The 19,704-nt window shown below is 34.3% G+C and overlaps 3 protein-coding genes across 7 annotated transcripts; 2 read left to right on the top strand and 1 right to left on the bottom strand.

Moving 5' to 3' along the window:
• Positions 1-287: 287 nt before the first annotated feature.
• On the top strand, positions 288-3,940 carry LOC110419121 (leucine-rich repeat transmembrane protein kinase family protein). Its single transcript, XM_021432012.1, has 2 exons — positions 288-3,204; positions 3,355-3,940. The coding sequence occupies exons 1-2, from the start codon at positions 669-671 to the stop codon at positions 3,660-3,662; spliced, it is 2,844 nt and encodes a 947-aa protein (XP_021287687.1). The 5' UTR covers positions 288-668; the 3' UTR covers positions 3,663-3,940.
• A 213-nt stretch (positions 3,941-4,153) lies between these two features.
• On the bottom strand, positions 4,154-8,265 carry EMB3003 (2-oxoacid dehydrogenases acyltransferase family protein). Its single transcript, XM_021432013.2, has 6 exons — positions 7,147-8,265; positions 6,393-6,584; positions 6,216-6,303; positions 4,955-5,025; positions 4,748-4,831; positions 4,154-4,611 (listed from the first exon to the last, which is right to left on the bottom strand). The coding sequence occupies exons 1-6, from the start codon at positions 8,020-8,022 to the stop codon at positions 4,507-4,509; spliced, it is 1,416 nt and encodes a 471-aa protein (XP_021287688.1). The 5' UTR covers positions 8,023-8,265; the 3' UTR covers positions 4,154-4,506.
• Positions 8,266-12,113: 3,848 nt separating this feature from the next.
• On the top strand, positions 12,114-18,024 carry LOC110419644 (Galactose-binding protein). Of its 5 annotated transcripts, none has more exons than XM_021432742.1 (6): positions 12,114-12,379; positions 12,561-12,650; positions 13,349-13,534; positions 14,903-16,170; positions 16,261-16,346; positions 17,637-18,024. In XM_021432742.1, the coding sequence occupies exons 3-6, from the start codon at positions 13,375-13,377 to the stop codon at positions 17,881-17,883; spliced, it is 1,761 nt and encodes a 586-aa protein (XP_021288417.1). In that variant the 5' UTR covers positions 12,114-12,379; positions 12,561-12,650; positions 13,349-13,374; the 3' UTR covers positions 17,884-18,024. The 5 variants fall into 5 exon arrangements, with proteins under 5 accessions (XP_021288417.1, XP_021288416.1, XP_021288418.1 ...); XM_021432741.1 differs by having other exon boundaries at positions 13,316-13,534; XM_021432743.1 differs by having other exon boundaries at positions 12,114-12,650.
• Positions 18,025-19,704: the final 1,680 nt, after the last annotated feature.

Here is a 19,704-nt window from a genome sequence, read left to right as displayed (position 1 = left end):
AAGATTTATTTAATTCATTTAAATAGTTTAAGAATTTTTTAAGTGAAAAAATTGAAAAATAGCATACTTTTGAGTGTAAAGTACTAGATTGACCAGGGTCTAGGCCGTAAGCAGGACTCCTAAACCAAAAAGTCTTTGAAACGCGTTTTTCCTAATTGCAGGCTGTAGCATTCAAAAGTGGGCTCTTCTTCCGCCAATGGCTTCCCCTCCCCTTCACCCCCACTTGCAAAGACTTTGAATTGTTGTTCTTGCCCATATTATTCAACTTCCATGCAAAGACCAAAGTGTGAGTGTTAGAGTCAAAGTCATCAAACAGAAAGTCACAAAGAAATGAAAGCAACTCTCTCCCTACACGCACCAAACCAACACTGCAATGGCCGTTGTCAGTCAGTCTGTCCCCATTTCATATTGTGTTGTATTTGCAGTCAACTCCACTCCCAACACGCCCAGAGCAAACATCTTTCTTTTCTTCTCCCTTCTTCCCGTGAATTTCCACTTTGAAAAAGGCAAATCCCATCACCAAGCCACCAATATCTCTCTCTGTCTGTCATGTAATTCTAATCCTATTCCCTTTTATTCTCTTCTCTGCTCTTTTCCTTACTCTTCTGTCTCCTTTCTTGCCCTTCTCAATCCTGACAAGGAGAGCTCGGTGAATAGTCTTCTCTACAATGAGGAGTTGCAGCATTTACAGCCCTTATCTGCTCATAAATTTCTTCTTCTGTTTATACCCTTTGGTTTTCTGTCAACTAGCTTCAAACCAGAAGAACCTAATGATCAATATTTCTCAGCAGCTTGACATCCCAAGTTCCCCTTGGAATTCTACAAAAGAGCCGAACCCGTGCCGTTGGAAAGGAGTTACATGCAGCATCCCTCTCAACAACTCCGTAGTGTCTCTTTCTTTATCCGGGTTTGGTCTCTCTACCTCTAACTTTCTACCTATGTTTTGCCAGATTGATTCTCTGCAGTCTCTTAACTTGTCAAACAACTTTTTGGAGTCAATCCCTGTTGAGTTTTTCAATAGTTGTGGAAGGATTGATGGGTTGAAGAGCTTGAACTTTAGCAAGAACGAGTTGGTTGGTTCTTTGCCTACTTTTCATAATTTTGTTGGATTGGAATCCTTGGATTTTTCTTTCAATTCTTTGAGTGGAAGTATTGATTCACGGTTAAATGATTTGGTTGCACTCAAAAGATTGTATCTTAGTTCCAATCGTTTTAATGGCTCTGTTCCTAGCCGAATAGGACAACCAATGGTTTTGGAACAACTTGAGCTTTCCAAGAATAGCTTCACAGGTCCAATACCAACTGATATTGGAATCAATCAGAATTTGGTCCTGATTGATCTTAGTTTTAATAGCCTTAGCGGACCTATTCCTGAAAGTATTGGGAACCTCACCAAGTTGCAAATGCTCATTCTATCTTCCAATCTGTTGACAGGGTTGATCCCTGCAACCCTTTCAAGTATCACAACGCTGCAGAGGTTTTCAGCCAATCAAAACAATTTTGTTGGCTCAATTCCTAGTAATATCACAAAATTTCTCAAGATTTTAGATCTTAGTTATAATAATTTAAGTGGGAGAATTCCATGGGACTTTCTGTCACCATCAACCTTGCAGACGGTGGATTTGTCTTATAATAGGTTGGAGGGACCAATACCTGGAAGAATGTCTTCAAATTTGATCAGGTTAAGATTGGGTAGCAATTCACTTATTGGCCCTATCTCTTCAATAGATTTTGCATCACTTCAGAATTTGATGTATTTGGAGTTGGAAAACAACAGCTTTACAGGAATGATACCTCCAGAAATTGGCTATTGCTCCAAGTTGGCACTCTTGAACTTGGCTCAGAATCAGCTGAATGGAACATTGCCAGTGGAGCTGGTTAATCTTACTAACCTTCAGGTTCTGAAACTGCAACTCAACAAGCTTGGTGGTGAAATCCCAAGTCAAATTGGCCAATTGCGTGTGTTATCCGTGCTTAATATCAGCTGGAATTCGCTTAATGGCATCATACCTTCTTCAATTTCAAATTTTGGAAATCTTCTTAGCTTGAACTTGCAAGGCAACAATCTCGCTGGTTCTATACCTGATCAAATTAGTAACTTGAATTCTCTGCTAGAAATCCAGCTTGGAGAAAATAAATTGAGTGGCAAGATTCCCTCTATGCCGCTAAATTTGCAGATTTCTTTGAATCTCAGTTCGAACCTCTTTGAAGGACCCATTCCAAGGACTCTTTCTGGACTGCTTAGTTTGGAAATTTTGGATCTCTCTAACAACAAATTCTCAGGTGAAATTCCTGGTTTCCTGCTTGGCTTGTCTTCACTGACACAGCTAATACTTTCCAATAATCTACTATCCGGAATTATTCCTAAGTTCAGTTCACATGTTTTACTGAATTTAAGTGGAAATCCAGGACTTTATAATGCAACAAATTCAGTGTCAAGTAACAACAGAAGACCAATTGCTGTGACAATTGTCATTACACTTGCTGCAGCTGCTCTTGCTGTAGGGGTAGTTGCAGTTGTTTTCCTACTGATCTCAAGACGCTTGTACAAGGTTAATAATGCGCAAACACAATCATGTCAAGAACTTTCTCCTCCTCAGATCATGCAAGGTAACTTTTTGACAGCAAATGGAATACATAGATCAAATATTGACTTTGCCAAAGCCATGGAAGTGGTTGCCAATCCAGCAAAAGTTGTTCTGAAAACCAGGTTTTCCACCTATTACAAAGCTATCATGCCATCAGGAGCAAGCTATTACGTCAAGAAGCTTAACTGGAGTGACAAGATATTCCAATTGGGCAGCCATGATAAATTTGAACAAGAGCTAGAGGTGTTGGGGAAGCTAAGCAATTCAAATGTCATGATTCCTTTGGCCTATGTATTGACAGTTGATAGTGCATATCTATTCTATGAATTTGCCCCAAAGGGTACCCTCTATGATATCCTTCATGGCAGCTTGAAAAATTCTTTGGATTGGGCAAGTCGTTACAGTATAGCAGTTGGAGTAGCTCAAGGTCTTGCTTTTCTGCATGGATGTGCTTCAAGTCCGATTCTCCTCCTTGACCTTTCAAGCAGAAGCATTGTGCTTAAGTCTCTGAAGGAGCCACAGGTTGGAGACATTGAGCTTTGTAAAGTAATCGATCCATCCAAGAGCTCTGGAAGCCTTTCCACAGTAGCCGGTTCTGTAGGCTATATTCCTCCAGGTGAGAACTCTGACATGCATGCTTTTACTTGTATTTTTATTACTGCCATATGTTCTGTTGCTTAACATAGATGAAAAATATATACTTCCTTTAAACATGCAGCACTCTGTAGTCCTAATCCTTTTCATTTCAATTCTTGGTGGTTTGCAGAGTACGCTTATACAATGAGGGTAACAATGGCTGGAAACATTTATAGCTTTGGCGTTATACTGCTGGAATTGCTGACAGGAAAACCCGCAGTTAGTGAGGGAACTGAGTTAGCCAAGTGGGTATTGAGTAACTCAGTGCGGCCGGATAAGAGGGATCACATCCTTGATTTTAGTATCAGTAGGGCATCACTGGTGATCAGAAATCAGATGCTTGCAGTCTTGAAAGTTGCTCTTGCTTGTGTTAGTGTTTCACCAGAGACAAGGCCCAAAATGAAGAGTGTGCTAAGGATGCTCCTCAATGCAAGGTAATTCCACCACGGACTTTGTATTGTAACCTTGATTAGCTACTGAGTTTGTTGTTTCATACAAATCACAGATAGATAGAAGAAAACTAGTTTTGTCACACAAGGCAATGGCAGCCCTTGGAAGGCAACCAGCATGTAGAAATGGTTTGTTTTGAATGCATTCTCATATGTAATAAAATAGTATGGTTTGTTTTGAATGCATTCTCATATGTAATATAATAGTATTGTCACACAAAGACCTGTAAACTTAGTTATAAAGAGCAGTCAAGCCACTGTTCTGATTGTTCTGGTTTTTGTTTTGTTCTTTTAATTCTGAGAACTCAAACACAGCCTATCAGAAGGCAATCAAGAAGGAAAGAAAGAAGAAACAGTGCAGACATTGTATGCCCTAAGAATCAGCAGCAAGTACAAAAAATAATGCCAACATTTGGGTTCACTCAGTCCGTCACTCTCACCCCCTTCTCTCAGCTTTGACTAATGAGGGCACACAAAGGATAGAAATCAAACAAGAGAACTTATTGATACAACAATGATTAAAACAGTCAAAATTTAGTTGACAGCATGTTGATGAACATGGTTCATGGCAACAGTCAAGTTAACAAATTAACAGTAATAATAGAAAGGCTCAACTAAAAGAAAATAGAAGCTGAATAAATTGAAATAACCGTTGCTCTTGGAAATTCTCTTCCTGTTCTCCAGTGAAACCCAAACGGATTGTCATTGGCCACTGATTTTGTATCTCAAGTATAGAAGATTTGAAAAACATGAACCTTGGGAGCATGCTACAAGACAATAATCTAACAATAGTATGGCCATGGGGACCTCATTGCACAAGAGGGACGTTTGGACTAGAAGGTAAGATCTTTGGGATCCTCAATAATCTTAGCAAGGGTTTGCAAGAATGAAGCTAGATCAGCACCATAGATGACACGGTGATCTGCTGTAACATTTACCTGCAAAAGTTTAAAGTTCAAAAGTAAGTGCTTTTATTCTAATGCTGGCTATTAAAAAATAAAAATCCTAAAAAAGAACATAACAAACAGTCATTTTCTCCATTTTTTTTTATTAGAAAAGAAAGATGTATGTTACCTGCATCTGGTTCCGCATGCCAATACGGCCATCCTTGCTAGCAACAACAGTAGGCAGAGAAGCTCCAACAGCCATAATTGCTCCCTGCATAAAAACACCCACATGATTAGCATACAGTTTAATCCAGCAGGTCCTACCTGCCTCTCAGGAGTCAGGCCAAGAATACTGCAAATGAAAAGATATTAATAATTAAGAAAGAATACTTACAGTTCCAGGTGGCAGAATGGCATCAAACCGGTCCACACCAAACATCCCAAGGTTAGACAAGGTGAAAGTACCTGCAAAGGGAGCAAACAACATCAACAAGCAAAATACAACCAAAATCAGATTAAGAAAACGCTCCAGAACTGTTGATAGGATATTAGGCCAGAAACCATAAATTAATCATGATTTCTTTTAAACATTTTCTGCAATCATAGACCTTATACTGCAGTTATTATATATCAACCAAAAAACTTTGTCAATGGTTTATGACAACCTCAATTTAAAACTTAACCAATTTACTAAAAAACTAACCAATCAAAACAAAAAAAAAAAGGGCAATTGACCTCATGGGAACTACTCACTCTCTGTTGAGTTTGTGTAGACACTTTATGTCAATTGAATTTTAAGTTTCAAGATACTTCAAAAATATCTTTGAATTGGATATTTTGTATCCTAGAAACTCATACGTCTCTACTCATTCATTGCTTAGTCTAGAATTCTGAGAAAATGAAAATGTCCAACTGGGTATAATAACTATGTCATTCATCAGACACAAAGGAAAAAACAAGGAATAACTTTAATTGCAAAATTGGTACATTATATAGCAACATATATAGACCAAACTTGAATGTTTGAATTTGAAAATTAAGGTGCTATTTATGCTACACCAAAGGAATCCACGAAATGAAACCCAAAAGAGATAGAAACGCCATATATTGGTGGTCTACCAGCTAACTCTCTGGTCCGAAAATTAATAGAGATGTGATGGTTTTTTATAATCTTCTTTGGTTTGCAACTGAAGTTTAATTTTATAAAGAAACTTCCAAACATTTCTGAGTTACATGCGTGGGAACTTGAAGACCCTAACAGATTGTTACATTAATTTGGTATACACATTGAACTGCCCCATTGAAAAAAGTATATAAACACCCATCAACAAACAATCTGTTTTCTCCTCATGATTTTTTACTAGCATTATTAACACTTAATAGTTGCACTAACATTTTTTGCTTATTCTTCACCTTCTTAACCAATATTTCCAATAATTATTGACAAACTTCTCCCTCTTATTGAAATTTTCATCAAACATAAGCATTTCAAATCAACATGTAAGATACAAAAAAAGCATGGTACCAAAATAAATTCTAGCATAAGTCCACAAAGCAAACAAGATTAATATATATATATATATATATCTCATCAACTTTCTATTAAAGGAACTCCTAGCTCAATTTGATGAGAATATTGACACAAAATGGCATACCTGTATTATATTCATGAGGTTGCAGTTGCTTGGCCCTGGCCTTATCAACCAACTCCTTCCACTTTCTTGACAATGTATAAATGTCAACCTGAAAGGCAATGAATGAAATAAACCCCTAATGACGTTGTTACAACTATATCACAAAAAATAGCCAGCCAAAAGTAGAATAACAAGAACCTTATCAGCATCCTGCAGAACTGGTGTAATCAACCCGCCATCTATAGCTACAGCAACAGAAATATTGATGCTACTATTATATGTAAAGCTGTTGCCATCCCTACAGCAGGAATTAACTACAGGATGTTGAACCAATGCGAGTGCCGTTGCCTTTGCAAGCAATGCTGTCATTGTTACCCCCTTGGACTTGATCTAAACAAAATAAACACAACTTATATCAACCAATATTCACAAATAAGCAAAAGCAAAACATGTCAATAATTACAATACAATAGTACCTTCCATCTACCTTATATTGACAGATTTAGAAAATTAAGATCTTCTTGGGCAAAATGTCCCAGAAAAAAATTCTAAAGATCCAAAACTAGGAAAAGGGGTTTTTTCCTACAAGCAAGTTTTCAGGCATAAGGCATATTTTTGCCCACAGGCTAATTGTAACAAAGGATGTCAAGACAAACCTCTTAATCTTGCACCTATGACCATCAATTAACCAGTCTCCAAAGAAAAAGCTAGTTTCTCAATAAGAAGCATCAAGCTTCCCTAGAATGCTTAAAATTTTACCAAGTTATAAAATATCACTGACTTTTATATAGCATAATCACTTCTGAAACCTCCAGAGAATTCACCACATTGAACCAAATGCAATCTCTTATGCATACTATCCATTGCCTCATCAATTTATAAAAAGACTCAAAAGAATACAAATTTCAAGAAATTATATCATTTTAAAACACCTTAATAAAGCCATCGTTACCTTCTTGTACAAGGCATCAAGTGCATTTGTGGTGAGGGTGTACCCAACTCTGAAAGTAGGCACAGACAAACTCTCAACCATATTCCTACTGACAGCACCCTGCATTGTAGTAAAAGGAACCACCGTCCCCAATTCAATCCCAGGAGCCACCGGAGCTGCCTTTGCCGGAGAAGCGGGCAGTGGAGCTGACTCAGAAGCAGCCACCACACCTGCGGCCGCCGCAGCCTCAACGTCCTTAGCCACAATCCTCCCCATGGGTCCAGTCCCCACCAATGCCCCCAAATCCAACTTCAATTCCTTTGCCAATTTTTTCGCATATGGTGACGCCACTATCCTTTTACCACCCTCCGACGCGGGATGCACCGCGGACCCCAAAGCTACGGCCTTCGGGCTCGAAACTGCGGGAGCCACAGGAGCAGCCGCCGGAACAGCCGGCTCCACATCTTCCTTTTGCTTTGGTTTCTCTTCTACAACCTGAGCACTGCTGCTGGAAGAAGATTGTGATTTGGCTTTAGCTTCAGCGATCTCCTCTTCAGTCTCAGCCAAGAGGGCGATGGCAGAGCCGACGGGAGCGACGCCGCCTTCCTCCACCATGATGGCGGCGAGGAACCCATCATGGAAACTCTCGACGTCCATGTCAGCCTTGTCAGATTCCACAACCACGACACTCTCTCCTTTCGAGAGCTTCTCTCCTTCGGACTTGGTCCACGAAACGATCTTACCTTCCGTCATCGTTGAGCTCAATGCCGGCATGAAAATCTCTCGGATCTTCGCCTTAACTTGAAGGGCTTGGGGCTTCCCTTTGGGACCCGAAACAGGTGTCCTGTGACGGGAGGAAGTGGAGGGAAGGAAAGAAGTTCGGAGAATATGAGCCATTGCTGGAAAAAGAAAATTGGGTTTCTTGTTTTGAGGGAGGAAATGACTAATGGGAGGAATTCAGGCTATGGCTTCTTGGGGAAGTAGCTGTTGTTGTTAGCTGAGTTATGTTGGTGATGGGGTTAAAGTGGGTTTCCTTGAAAACATCGAAACGAAGAAAGAAGGGGCGGAGGAATCAACCAACTTACCGGTGACAGTGATGCTGACTCAGTGACTCGTGTATGTTGTTTTATGGTTTGGGTTGGGTTTCGTTTGGTGTCTTTCTTCTTTTACTAATTCAGCCTGTATACAATGATATTTGCACTTTTTCTCACTATTTTGCTTTATTTGTGTAGTTCTCCCAATTAGTTTTCTTTTTCATGTTTTTACCCAAAACTCAATGAGTAGTTTACAATTAGGTACTTGTATTACTCATATCCGATTAAATAAGATTATGATGCTCTATAATCAAGTTCGATTAAGGTTTAAATAGTAAAAATGTTATCTGCCATGAGTTTAGGTAGGATTTGGGGAGTGGTTTTAAGTTTTTACTATCTGAATCCGATTAATAATTTTTAATATTTAATGTTAATTTTATATATATTATTTTTATTTATTAATTCTTTGTAATTAATATAACACTTACTAAAATTCATTAATTCTTTTAAATATAATTATAAAATTTCATTTATTTTTTATAAATTAATTTTAATTTATTAATTTTATTTTTTTATTAATATATATATAATTAGTTTAAATTTATTTTAATCGAGTATTTAATGGATATAGGAATTTAAGAAGTAGTGTCTAAGCTATTAAAGTAAAAAGTATTTTATAATTTATTTAAAATACTAATAAATTTTTAATTGTAAGTTTAATATGATTTTTTTTGTTTTTAAAATATTAAAATATTAAAAATTGATAATTTGTTTAAGATATTAATAATTTATAATTAAAGAAGGGAGAGCACAACCACAAGGCAAAAAAAACTATAAATCCAAGGCAAATGTACTTGTTTGGTTGAAATGTCCTTGTGGGCAATTGGGCAACCTATAATTGTGGACAATTCACACCAAGGATTAAAACTAAACTTAATTATTCATCTAATATACACTTAAACTTAATTATTGAAATATTCTCATGGTAGATGAATAATGCATTCGAATATTTGACTCATTGATTGATGCATAATCCCCTACGTAGAATTCAAAAAAAAAATTATTATAAAAAAATTAAATATAATTAAATTAGAATACAATATTACAACTTCCAATGATCAAGATGATAATTTGATGTATGTACCTGATGTGTTCGCAACTTGTTAATTGCCTCAAAAATGAATTAATGGTGGAAGAGGTTTTCACGGATGAACAACTAGGGTTTTTTTTTTTTCCTTTTTGGTTTTCTATTTTATTTTTATTCTTTTGTAGATAAAATATTATAACTTTTTATATGGTTTTTTGCAATTATGCTGACCTGCTGCCCAGATGCGCATTTTGTCCACACAAAAATTTTGCCTTGGATTTATAGTTTTTTGCCCTATAGTTATGGTGCCCCTTAAAAAATTAATATGATTGTTTTATTTTATTTTTCTTTTATTCTTTATTTTAAAATATTAAAAATCATAATTAAAACTTTAATTTATTTTTTTAATTTGAAATATTAATTATTTATAATTAATAATTAAAATTTTTAAAATTTATTATTTCAAATTCATTTTGATTTTTTTTCTTCTTTTCAATGGTCGATCATCAAAGATGTGTTTGGCATAATGTACCAACGATCTGACACTTTTACAGTCAAATTTAATCGTTATAGTGCCATATTGATGCTTCTTACAATTAGTCATAGAGAGTTAAATCCAACTACAGAGATTCGATTGTGGAAAGCTAGAATTTGGCCATGGAGTGGTGTATTTAGCAATCAAATCCATCAATAAAGGCACCAATGCCATTGTCGCCCTTTACGATCCTCCTTTAGTGGAGGAAATTTAAAGATGAAAGGAAAAATGTATATGAGTAGAGATAAAAAAAAAAAGGAAATGAATAAATTCTTTCTAAACTCTTTTTTACACTTTTTTATATACTCGTAATGTATACCTAATTACGCGTTATGTTGAAACTTTTATCTATACTCAACTATTAAAGATTGTTGGAGAGAATGTGTTTATTTTACTTGTTTTTTATTGTGTAAAATATTTTTTACTTGCTTTTTATACAAACCTCATTGAGAGAGTTTAGACAAGTGTGGGAGATTTGGGCAATTGCAAGTATAGTATAACATACATAATTTATGTCCACTACTCAAGTAAGTATGTGGCATTTCATATGGCCATAGGAATTAATTAAAATGAAATTTTTGCATGTCACCTGAGTTATTTCATTAGAAATCTTTTAAGAAAGCAATACCTCATTATGATTTTAGGAAAGCAGGTAATTAGACTGAGAACAAGAATGAAAATATTCTCAATCTTAAATCTCACACTGTAAATTGAAAATTTCACATTCTCAATGTTAAATCTCAATCAACTGCTTGTAAAATAAAATTGAACTTAAATGAAGTTTTGATTGTTTAGAGAGAACAAGAGAAGGTTTAGAAAGAAAGTAACTCGTCTCCTTACCGAAAGAAGACAAATAACCTTAAATCGAAAAGAAAAAAAAGTAAACTCCCAAAGATTTCTAAGAGAAACGTGCAAGATTTGCAAAAACTTTTGAGAGAAACCTTGGAGAAATAGTGAAAGAGAGTCTATAAAGAAAGTAAAAACATTAAGTAAAATATTCTTATTTTTTAAGTTTTGATCGAAATTATATGGAGATTTATTAATTTTCGAAATGGACGTTCTGTTTTAAAAAAATATTTTTTACTTGACACGTAAATCTAGTCGTTAATCAACAGTTAGTATTTTCGTCAACTTGTTAATGTGATAAAAGTAAAAAGATAATTTTACCTTTGATTAATTTTTATAATTATTATTATATAAGTTTTTTTTATTTTTTTTATTAATTAAAACAAAGCTTTCATATGGGGAGCACTAGAGCCCTCGATTGGGCTCCCTTCCTTGGGAGCACCGATAGCCGATGCTTCCCATTCTTTTTTGTTTTTAAATATAATAATTATTTTTAAAATTAATAAAAAAGAGGTATTTTTATCTTTTCTGAATCTCTGTTAATGGTGTTTGCATTTTTTGATGTAGTTTTCATTTCGAAAACTAATAGACCTACTTAAAATTTTGACTAAAACTTAGAAAATGGGAGTGTTTTACTCCCAAAAAAATTAATTTTTGACTTCATTAAACATTAAAAACATTTTAATATTTATGTTCAAGATTTTAAAATTTTTTATTTTTATTTATTAACGAAGTGACATTTTATAATAAATCAACAAATTACTAATTTTATACACTATTAATACATTAAATAGGAATCTTTAATAAAATAACTATACTCGAACAAAATACACTTTCATAAAAGTGTGAAGCTTTTATATTTCTATATTTATAGCACATTATCGAGTTTAGGAATAATTTTTTTTTAAATTTTTTATTTTATTTTAAAATTTTGCATATATAATAGAGAAAGTGGAGAACAATGGGAGCAAATCTTGCACAAATGAGTTGAAATCTCCATGTATCTCTCATTCCCAAACATTGATGTTTAGCAACCCTAAGATGACTTGCTCGTTTACCAGGAGACAAAAACTCCTTTCCTTTAAAGGCAAATCAACCCACCCAACTCACTTTTACATAAATCATTTTAATTTTAAGGTTTGAGTAGGCAGTTTCGAAATTATAATTTCAAATCACTTGTGTAAGATGAGCTTGAAAATTTTGAATTATGGATCGTTTAATAATTTTTTAAGTTTTCAAATTCAAATATTGTAGTGCACATTATCATTAAGTTGTGACGTGAAAAAGTAAATTAATAAAATAATTTTTATATAATATCATTCCATTAAATGATTATTTCGGAAGAAATTAAAATAACTATAACCGACAAAGGATCTGTAATTAATATTCTGGAGATTAAGTTATAAAATATTTTTGACAAAAATACCCTTAATGATTTAAAACAGTCCAGAAATGATGAAGTATTCCGTTCGTGTAAAAGGAAAAGAATAAAAGGAAGGAGATGTGAGCTTTAGATCTGATTTTTGAAAACATTTTAAGCCGTTGACAACAAGGACAGGGAAACGGCGATGGGACAAGGCAACGCGGACAATCGCCTTAAACTACGCCGTTTCGGTGCTCTATTTTGTTTACTTCCCGACGACGTTTACTTCTTTATACTTCCTTCGCTGATCTTCTTCTTTATTCTCATTGTACAAATAATTAGCATAAACTAATATATTAATCGTCTTCTTCTTCTTGTATATATTCCAGGTGATTAGACAGATGGCAGTATTTATTTTACGCTTTGACTTTAATTTTTTTAATTAATTAATAATATATTTGCTCTGTTATTTTTTGAATAATTCTGAGGTTGGATCTGTACTTTGCGGTTGGAATTTCGGAAGAATATTCCAGCTAAATCAACTTCTTTGTTGAATTATGATTCTTTCAGATTCAGGTTCTCTTCTTTGTTGAAGGATTTATGCCGTTTGGTCGTCGCTGAGAAAATTGCTGGGAAGAGAATCAACAAGGATAGCGTAAGGTTTGTTTTGATTTATACTTATATATATGGAAACCTTGAATCAAATCAAGTTGGTATTCCCTTATTTGTCTTTTTGAGATGAAAACAACTTAATGAGATTGCCTTATATAAGAATTCTTGATGATTTCATTTCTATATCATACATATGGACAGAGAAGAATTGGTTGCTTTCATTGATTTGAGGTGCTTTTTCACCATTGATTTTGGTGGAGATAAGTTGTTTTTTTTTTTGAACCTATGGAGTAAAAGAGGTTTTTGCTTTACTGCTAAGCTGAATTGTTTTGCTACTGAAGAATATCCATTTGTGGCTATTCGATTGGTTGTAATAATGCTTGTTACTGTTTGTTTCTCTTGGCGTATTAATTTTTAACTTTGAAGTAATCTTTTTCTTTCCTTTGTATTGATACCTGTCGGTGTGTGTTTTAGTGATGAGGCACATGTATGATGGAACTTACTTTGTTTTCTCTTCACTTGTGTATGATTGAAGCTTTTCTGAAAGTCTTTTGCTGTATCTGCAAGTTATGTTCTCTTTTTGTTTGATTCAATAATACCCATCAGAAACTGAGAAACAAAAGAAGAAAAAATCTATACTACTATTTCCCTGTGCTGTTTTGCTCTTTGGAAATTTATTTATTTATTTATTGTCTTTATATTATCTGATGTAGGTTGTTGGTTCTCATCTACACCTTGTTTTCCAGTCTGCGGCGGACTGGATTGATGTGCAATGCAGAGATCACGTAGAGCCCTTCTGGAAAGAAGAGCTTTGGATAGGGCTACTACTGGAAGGAGCTACTTCTACAAGGTTTCTCTGTCTTTGGTTTTTGTTTTGTGGGGGCTTCTGTTCCTCTTGAGCTTGTGGGTCAGTCATGGTGATGGTTATAAGGGTAAGCGTTAAATTCAGAGCTCAGTAAATAATTGTCATTTTGTCCAAAATTGTTATTGTTCTCTCTCTGTGTGTATGTGTGGTCTCCATGGAGTAATTCTTAAATGTTTTTGGTTCATCATGGCTAGTCAAACAAATTTGCAGTGATTACTCTTAATTTATTAGTCATTTGGATCCTATGCTACTCTTATGTTTGTTTTCATGTGGCTTTGGTAATTCTGGCTCAACTCTGCCTTGAGTAGTTGCCTGTGAGGCATCTAGTAGGATAATGATTCAATTGAGTTTATTAAACAAAGAATCAGTTTTGAGAGAATAACGGAGTGGGTTTCATAATGTTATCACTGTGAATGACTACATCTTTACCAAATTGCAATCAAACAGCTAAATTTGGGAAGTGCAAGAAAGTGATGATAATATTGTCAAATACAATTATTGTTAAGTAATGTTGCACCAATATGTGAAACATTAATAAATATTACTAAAGAGGCTAAAGCTCAAACAAGTTCGAAGTGAGGACATAAAGAAACAAAATTTGTAAAAGGAGGAAGAATAAGTGAGAAGCAAATATTGGGATGGTACTTCGTATTCCATTTTTCAATTCTCCAACGTTTGCCACTGCAAAGCATTTTAGCAGCCGTGCTGTTCTTCTTGTTTACGGTGAACATTGTAGTCATTGGTAGCTGTCACCTCCTCTAGCCTTCACTTGTTTATAAATTTAGTGAAACTCACAACCATCAAGTTGATACTTCTATATTAGTTCTTCTATTTTCATTTGAGTGTCTTTTTTCTCTATTTTCAATCTCTGTAGTAAGCTTTTTGACTCCTTTCAGAACAAGTTTGTGGACTAGTCTTGAAGGTAGTTGGTATTTCATATGACTTCCTGTAGACGAGGACAGAAGTTTTGAGTCTGTTGAATTTTTCTTGATCTGTATCCAGAATCAGTATTAACCTTTTACTTAGGAGCTGAAATGCTTATCATAATTGTCTTTGTTGTGGAACTTTATGATGTTGTCAAGATTTCATCTCTCTGATTTATTATTTGTGTCATTGTTTTGTTTGCATAGTTGAAATTTGGTAAAGAAAATTTTTAGTACTGATGATTTTAAATCTATCTCATAAAGGAGGGTTGAATTTCTACTATTTCTGTCCTCTAGGAGTGTATTTGTCCTTAATGACATTTTCCTTGTGATTATACAGGTGTTTACTGTTCATGTTGTTCTTGGATTATTGTCTGAGACTCGAGTTATTCTTTCCATAAAAGTAGAAAATGTGGGTCTTTTTCTGTATGTATTATTTGTATAATCTTTAATCGCTGGAAAACTTTTTGCATGTCTTCTTACTAGCAATTCTGTTATTATTCTGAATATAGATGGATCCATGGCCCGTGGCTTATCGACTTGGGATGGAGCTAAGATGAGACACAACAAACATTCTGATTCTCCTGGTCAATGTTTAGCTGACGAATCTGGCTCTTTTTGTTCTCATGATGTTTTTTGTAGAAATGATGCTAAGACCACAGCTCTTCCTGCTGAATCATCTACAAGTGAAGCAAGCAAAAATCACATCTCTACTTTTGAGCAACTTGATGGTGATAACTCCATTGCAGGTGTAACATCTGAAAACAGCTCTCCAAAGTCTGATAGACTGTTGCATGCTGTGCCTCTTGGTCTTGACGAATTCAAGAGCAGAGCATTCATTTCTAGAAGTAAATCTGGTACTGGCCAGGCAGGAGTAAAACATAGAGTGGAGCCAGGGGGTAAAGAGTACAATTATGCTTCAGCTTCTAAAGGAGCGAAGGTCCTGGTATGTAACAAGGAAGCAAAGGGTGCCTCTAATATCTTGGGCAAAGATAAGGACAAGTACCTACGGAATCCCTGTTCAGCAGAAGAGAAATTTGTCACTATAGAACTTTCAGAAGAAACCTTAGTCGACACTATTGAAATAGCAAATTTTGAGCATCACTCTTCTAATTTAAAAGATTTTGAGTTGCTTGGAAGTTTGGTTTTTCCAACAGATGTTTGGATTAAGCTTGGGAACTTTACGGCCGCCAATGTGAAGCTTGCTCAGAGATTTGTTCTTAAGGAACCGAAATGGGTGAGGTATCTAAAGTTAAATCTTTTGAGCCATTATGGTTCTGAATTTTATTGTACACTGAGTGTTATTGAAGTGTATGGAGTGGATGCTGTGGAGCGAATGCTGGAGGATTTGATCTCTGTCCAGGATAATTTGTTTGCATCTGACGATGGAACACGTGATCAGAAACAAATGCCTTCAAAACTGGAGTCCACTCAAGGCGATAGTGTGTATCAAAATTCATACAAGGCAATGGGATCTGAGTCTTCAGTGGAAAACTCAAACTTGCAACATGATGTTATTAATAATATTGTTCCTAGTCCAGTTGAAGACATTCATCATCAAGTTGGCCGAGTGCCTGGAGACAGCGTTCTAAAAATTTTGATGCAGAAAGTTCGAGCTCTAGACTTAAATTTATCTGTCTTGGAGCGGTATTTAGAAGAACTGAATTCCAAATATGGCAATATTTTTAAAGAATTCGAGGAAGATATAGGAAAAAAAGATAAACTTCTAGAGAAGATTAAATCAGATATAAAAGATCTCCTTGACAGCCAGAAAATCATGGTATGTGAAACTCGTAGCTGGTTCAATAATGGTTATTTTGCTTGATTCAGGTGGATTTCGTTGTAATCATTATGTTTTTCTTCTTATCAGGCTAAAGAAATTGGTGATGTTGCTTCCTGGAAGTCTCTGGTTTCTGTACAGCTGGATACTATACTCAGAGACAATGCCGATCTCAGGTTGGTTCTGTCCCTTAATGATTAATTTGCTCAAATTTCATTACATTTTAATTTGTGTAATGAGCCTGTGGTTTGAATTTATTATTTTAAAATTATTCCCAATGATAAGCATGCTGGTGAATAAGGTGCATTTGGTTTGCTTCAGCAAGTTTTCGGATAATATGAAGTTAACATGCCTTTCCAAAAAAAAAAGTGAAGTTAACACAATTCTTCTTTCTGTGAAAAACAGACAATGCAAGGTGTATTAACATGACAGAAATCATAAAACCCAAAAGAACTTTGAAAAGGCGATTTCAACAATTTGGTTATGTTTTATCTCATTATTTAATTTGGTGTTTAAGTTTATATTTTATAAAAAGATATATTTGAAATAATAAAAGAATAGTCCATTATTAATATACGAATATTTTTGTTTTGTACTTCAGAATTTTAGGTGTACAAAACCAAAATTAAACCAAACTTGTGACATCATGAATGATAACCGAGTGTGATGCTTTGGTTTGGTTGTTTCTTGGTTTTTCTGGATGATCAGTTAACATTCACTGCACAATATAGCAATCGCTCCCCCTCTTGGAGGTGGGGATTCTTGAAAAGTTTGTGCTAAGCTACATGCACTGGTAGAAGAGCTATCAGCCTTTCCTAAGTGTAGAGATTTCTCCTTGCAGAAGACAATGATAAAAGCAGAAAAAAACTTTTAGTATTTGCTATTTGCTGTAGCTAGTTAGGGAGGGACTGATAAGCAAAACCAATGTCTAAGGGCCTTGTTTGATATGGTGTACTTTCTAGGAGGGGATGGAAACTAATAATGCTTACATTTGGATTCAACATTTTATGAGATGAAGCACTAAATTCATAAACATGCACAGAAACAAGTAATAGTTAGAGGCCTGAAGGAGAGAGATAAAAATAGAACAATAAATGGGATCTTATATATCCTGGAATTGGGTTTTTTGATTAATATGACATGCTAGAATTGGAAATATACAGAAGGAAACTTGGTTGCAGAGAACATAAATATCTGACCTTGTACCTATGATTGCACATGCAAGCATGTGAGTTCAAATATATGTACATCTCGTACAAGAAGCACCATGTTTAGAGCGTAGAACCTCTAATCAAGTCCACATCCACGTGAACCATTTGATTCTTCGTACAAGGGGCTATATGCATCAAATCCATTATATGCTACTTGCACATAATATTAAGAATTTTTTGGTCCATAGAATCTCTTTCTTAGCTTTTTGTGGGTTTTATTTATGTCTGAGTGCCGATAATTGCCATTAATTTCAGATCAAAGGTTGAAAAAGTTCAAGAGAAGCAGATATCTATGGAGAATAAGGGCATCGCGGTATTTGTTGTAAGCTTAATTTTTGGATTCTTAGCATTTGTGAGGCTACTGGTAGATATGTTGTTGAGCGTTTTCATGTCATTGAGTGATGAAAGAACAGAGAAGCCAAGGAAATTTTGTTCCTTTAGCTCTTCCTGGCTTCTCTTATTATGCAGCTGTAGCATAGTTCTTTTTATATTATCCATTTAAATATGCTTTTATGGTATCCTTTTTTCTTTCCTCCATTTCTATTGTGGCTGTTTTATGGGAGTTAAATCTCCTTGTAACCATGTAATATATTAGTACTATGTTTTACTATAAAAAAATAGATTGTCTTGTCTAATTAAAACATTTAACTGTCACTTTGATTCGATCATTAGTGTTGATACAATCACACCTAATAATTCTAATTGAGGTAATAAGAAAAAATAAGAATGATTTTTTTTATAAACTTTTAAACAAGACGTTGATTTAAATTTAGTTAAAGGTACGTAAACAAGATAATCTTTTTGAAACAAAGGAGGTAATAAGCATAACCTAACTTAAGCAACTTTGGTTGCATTTGGTGCCTTATAATGCAATCACATTTTTTATAATGTAATTGTAAGAAATGTGATTACTGGTACGATAACATTATAACGTTTGATGTATTAAAAAAAATATGATTAAAATGATGAAAAAATAACATTGTAATATTTATTTTACAAAGAGTTTATTGAAAATGTAAAGTTAATTTTTAAAATTACTTTTAGTATTAAAATATAAATTTAATATACTTATATGTTTTTTTATTGTAAATTTTTATATAATATCATTTGTTAAATAAATTTTACAATAAATAATCAAGTATCGAGCAAATCTATGTTAATATTAACTAGAAAAATAACATTTTGTTTCTTGGAAATTTTGAAAATTTTATGGGATATTGTTATTATTATTATTTCAAAATATTCCTAAAACGTTAAAAATGGAATAGGAAAATATTAAAAATCTAAAGAGATTTTTTTAAAAAATTGAAAACAAAAAATATTTTTTATTTTTAAAAATTTATTGAAAGTACAAAGAGGAAATAATTTATAATATTTTTTTCAAAAATTTAAAAATATTTCTAATTTTAAATATTTTTAAAGTGCTAAAAATTAAATTTTTAAAATTTTAATGATTGAAAAAAACACAAATGTTTAACCAACTTTGATAACATTGCAGAGTAAATAATAATATAAGATCATCTTTTTTCCTTTTTTGCATGTAAACTGTTATGAAGAATAAGATTCACAACAAAATTTGAATGCAAAATTGACAAACCTTTCAGCAGAAGCACCATTTTCAATTCAAGAAAACAAAAGAACACAACAAAGGTACCATTTATCCACAAATTTCAACCTCTATGCAAAGATATGAAGAAAGGCGGTGTGGTGATGGAGTGCTCATGGAAAAGGAGTATTCATGGTGGTAGGAATGGTTGGTGGGATGTGGAACATTGGATAAGGAAGTTATTCTCACTCTTCGCCGGAAATTTAAGCCCTTGATTGATATGGGCATATCTGAAGGAAATCTTTTCAAGATTTAGGGTTGTGGTGAACATCTACATCCCAAGGTTCCAAAGAAAGCAAGAAGTCTGATTCGTTTTTATTAGGTATAAATACGAAGAAGCGTAGAGAGAGCGATTGGATTAGGGCATGGAATGCCATTAAATGGTAAAATATTGTAGGTGAGAGAGGCAGACTAGCGGAAGGAAATTATGGCTTCGAGGAACTAATGGGAAAGAAAAGGTAGGCAAGTAGTGGAGCAGACAATCCAAAAATCCTACCGCGAAGCTCTAACAATGAGTAGAGAAAAGAAAATTGAGGTTATTAGTGGAGATAAAGCGAAAGAGAGAAATGAGGCAGTTGGTAGAGATAAAGTAAAGGAGAAAAAGGAACGTGAGGTTATCACTATTGCAACAAAGGATTTGGATTGGCTTAATTGTGGTGCATTGGGATATCTACATAGTGCAATTAGCTGCAATTTGATTCAAAGTGAGTTATTTCG

Source organism: Theobroma umbraticum, unplaced genomic scaffold, assembly GCF_002168275.2.
Source record: "Theobroma umbraticum cultivar Fairchild unplaced genomic scaffold, ASM216827v3 scaffold_67.0, whole genome shotgun sequence".
NCBI classification, from domain to species: Eukaryota; Viridiplantae; Streptophyta; class Magnoliopsida; order Malvales; family Malvaceae; genus Theobroma; species Theobroma umbraticum.
This window is presented reverse-complemented; position numbering and strand designations above follow the sequence as displayed.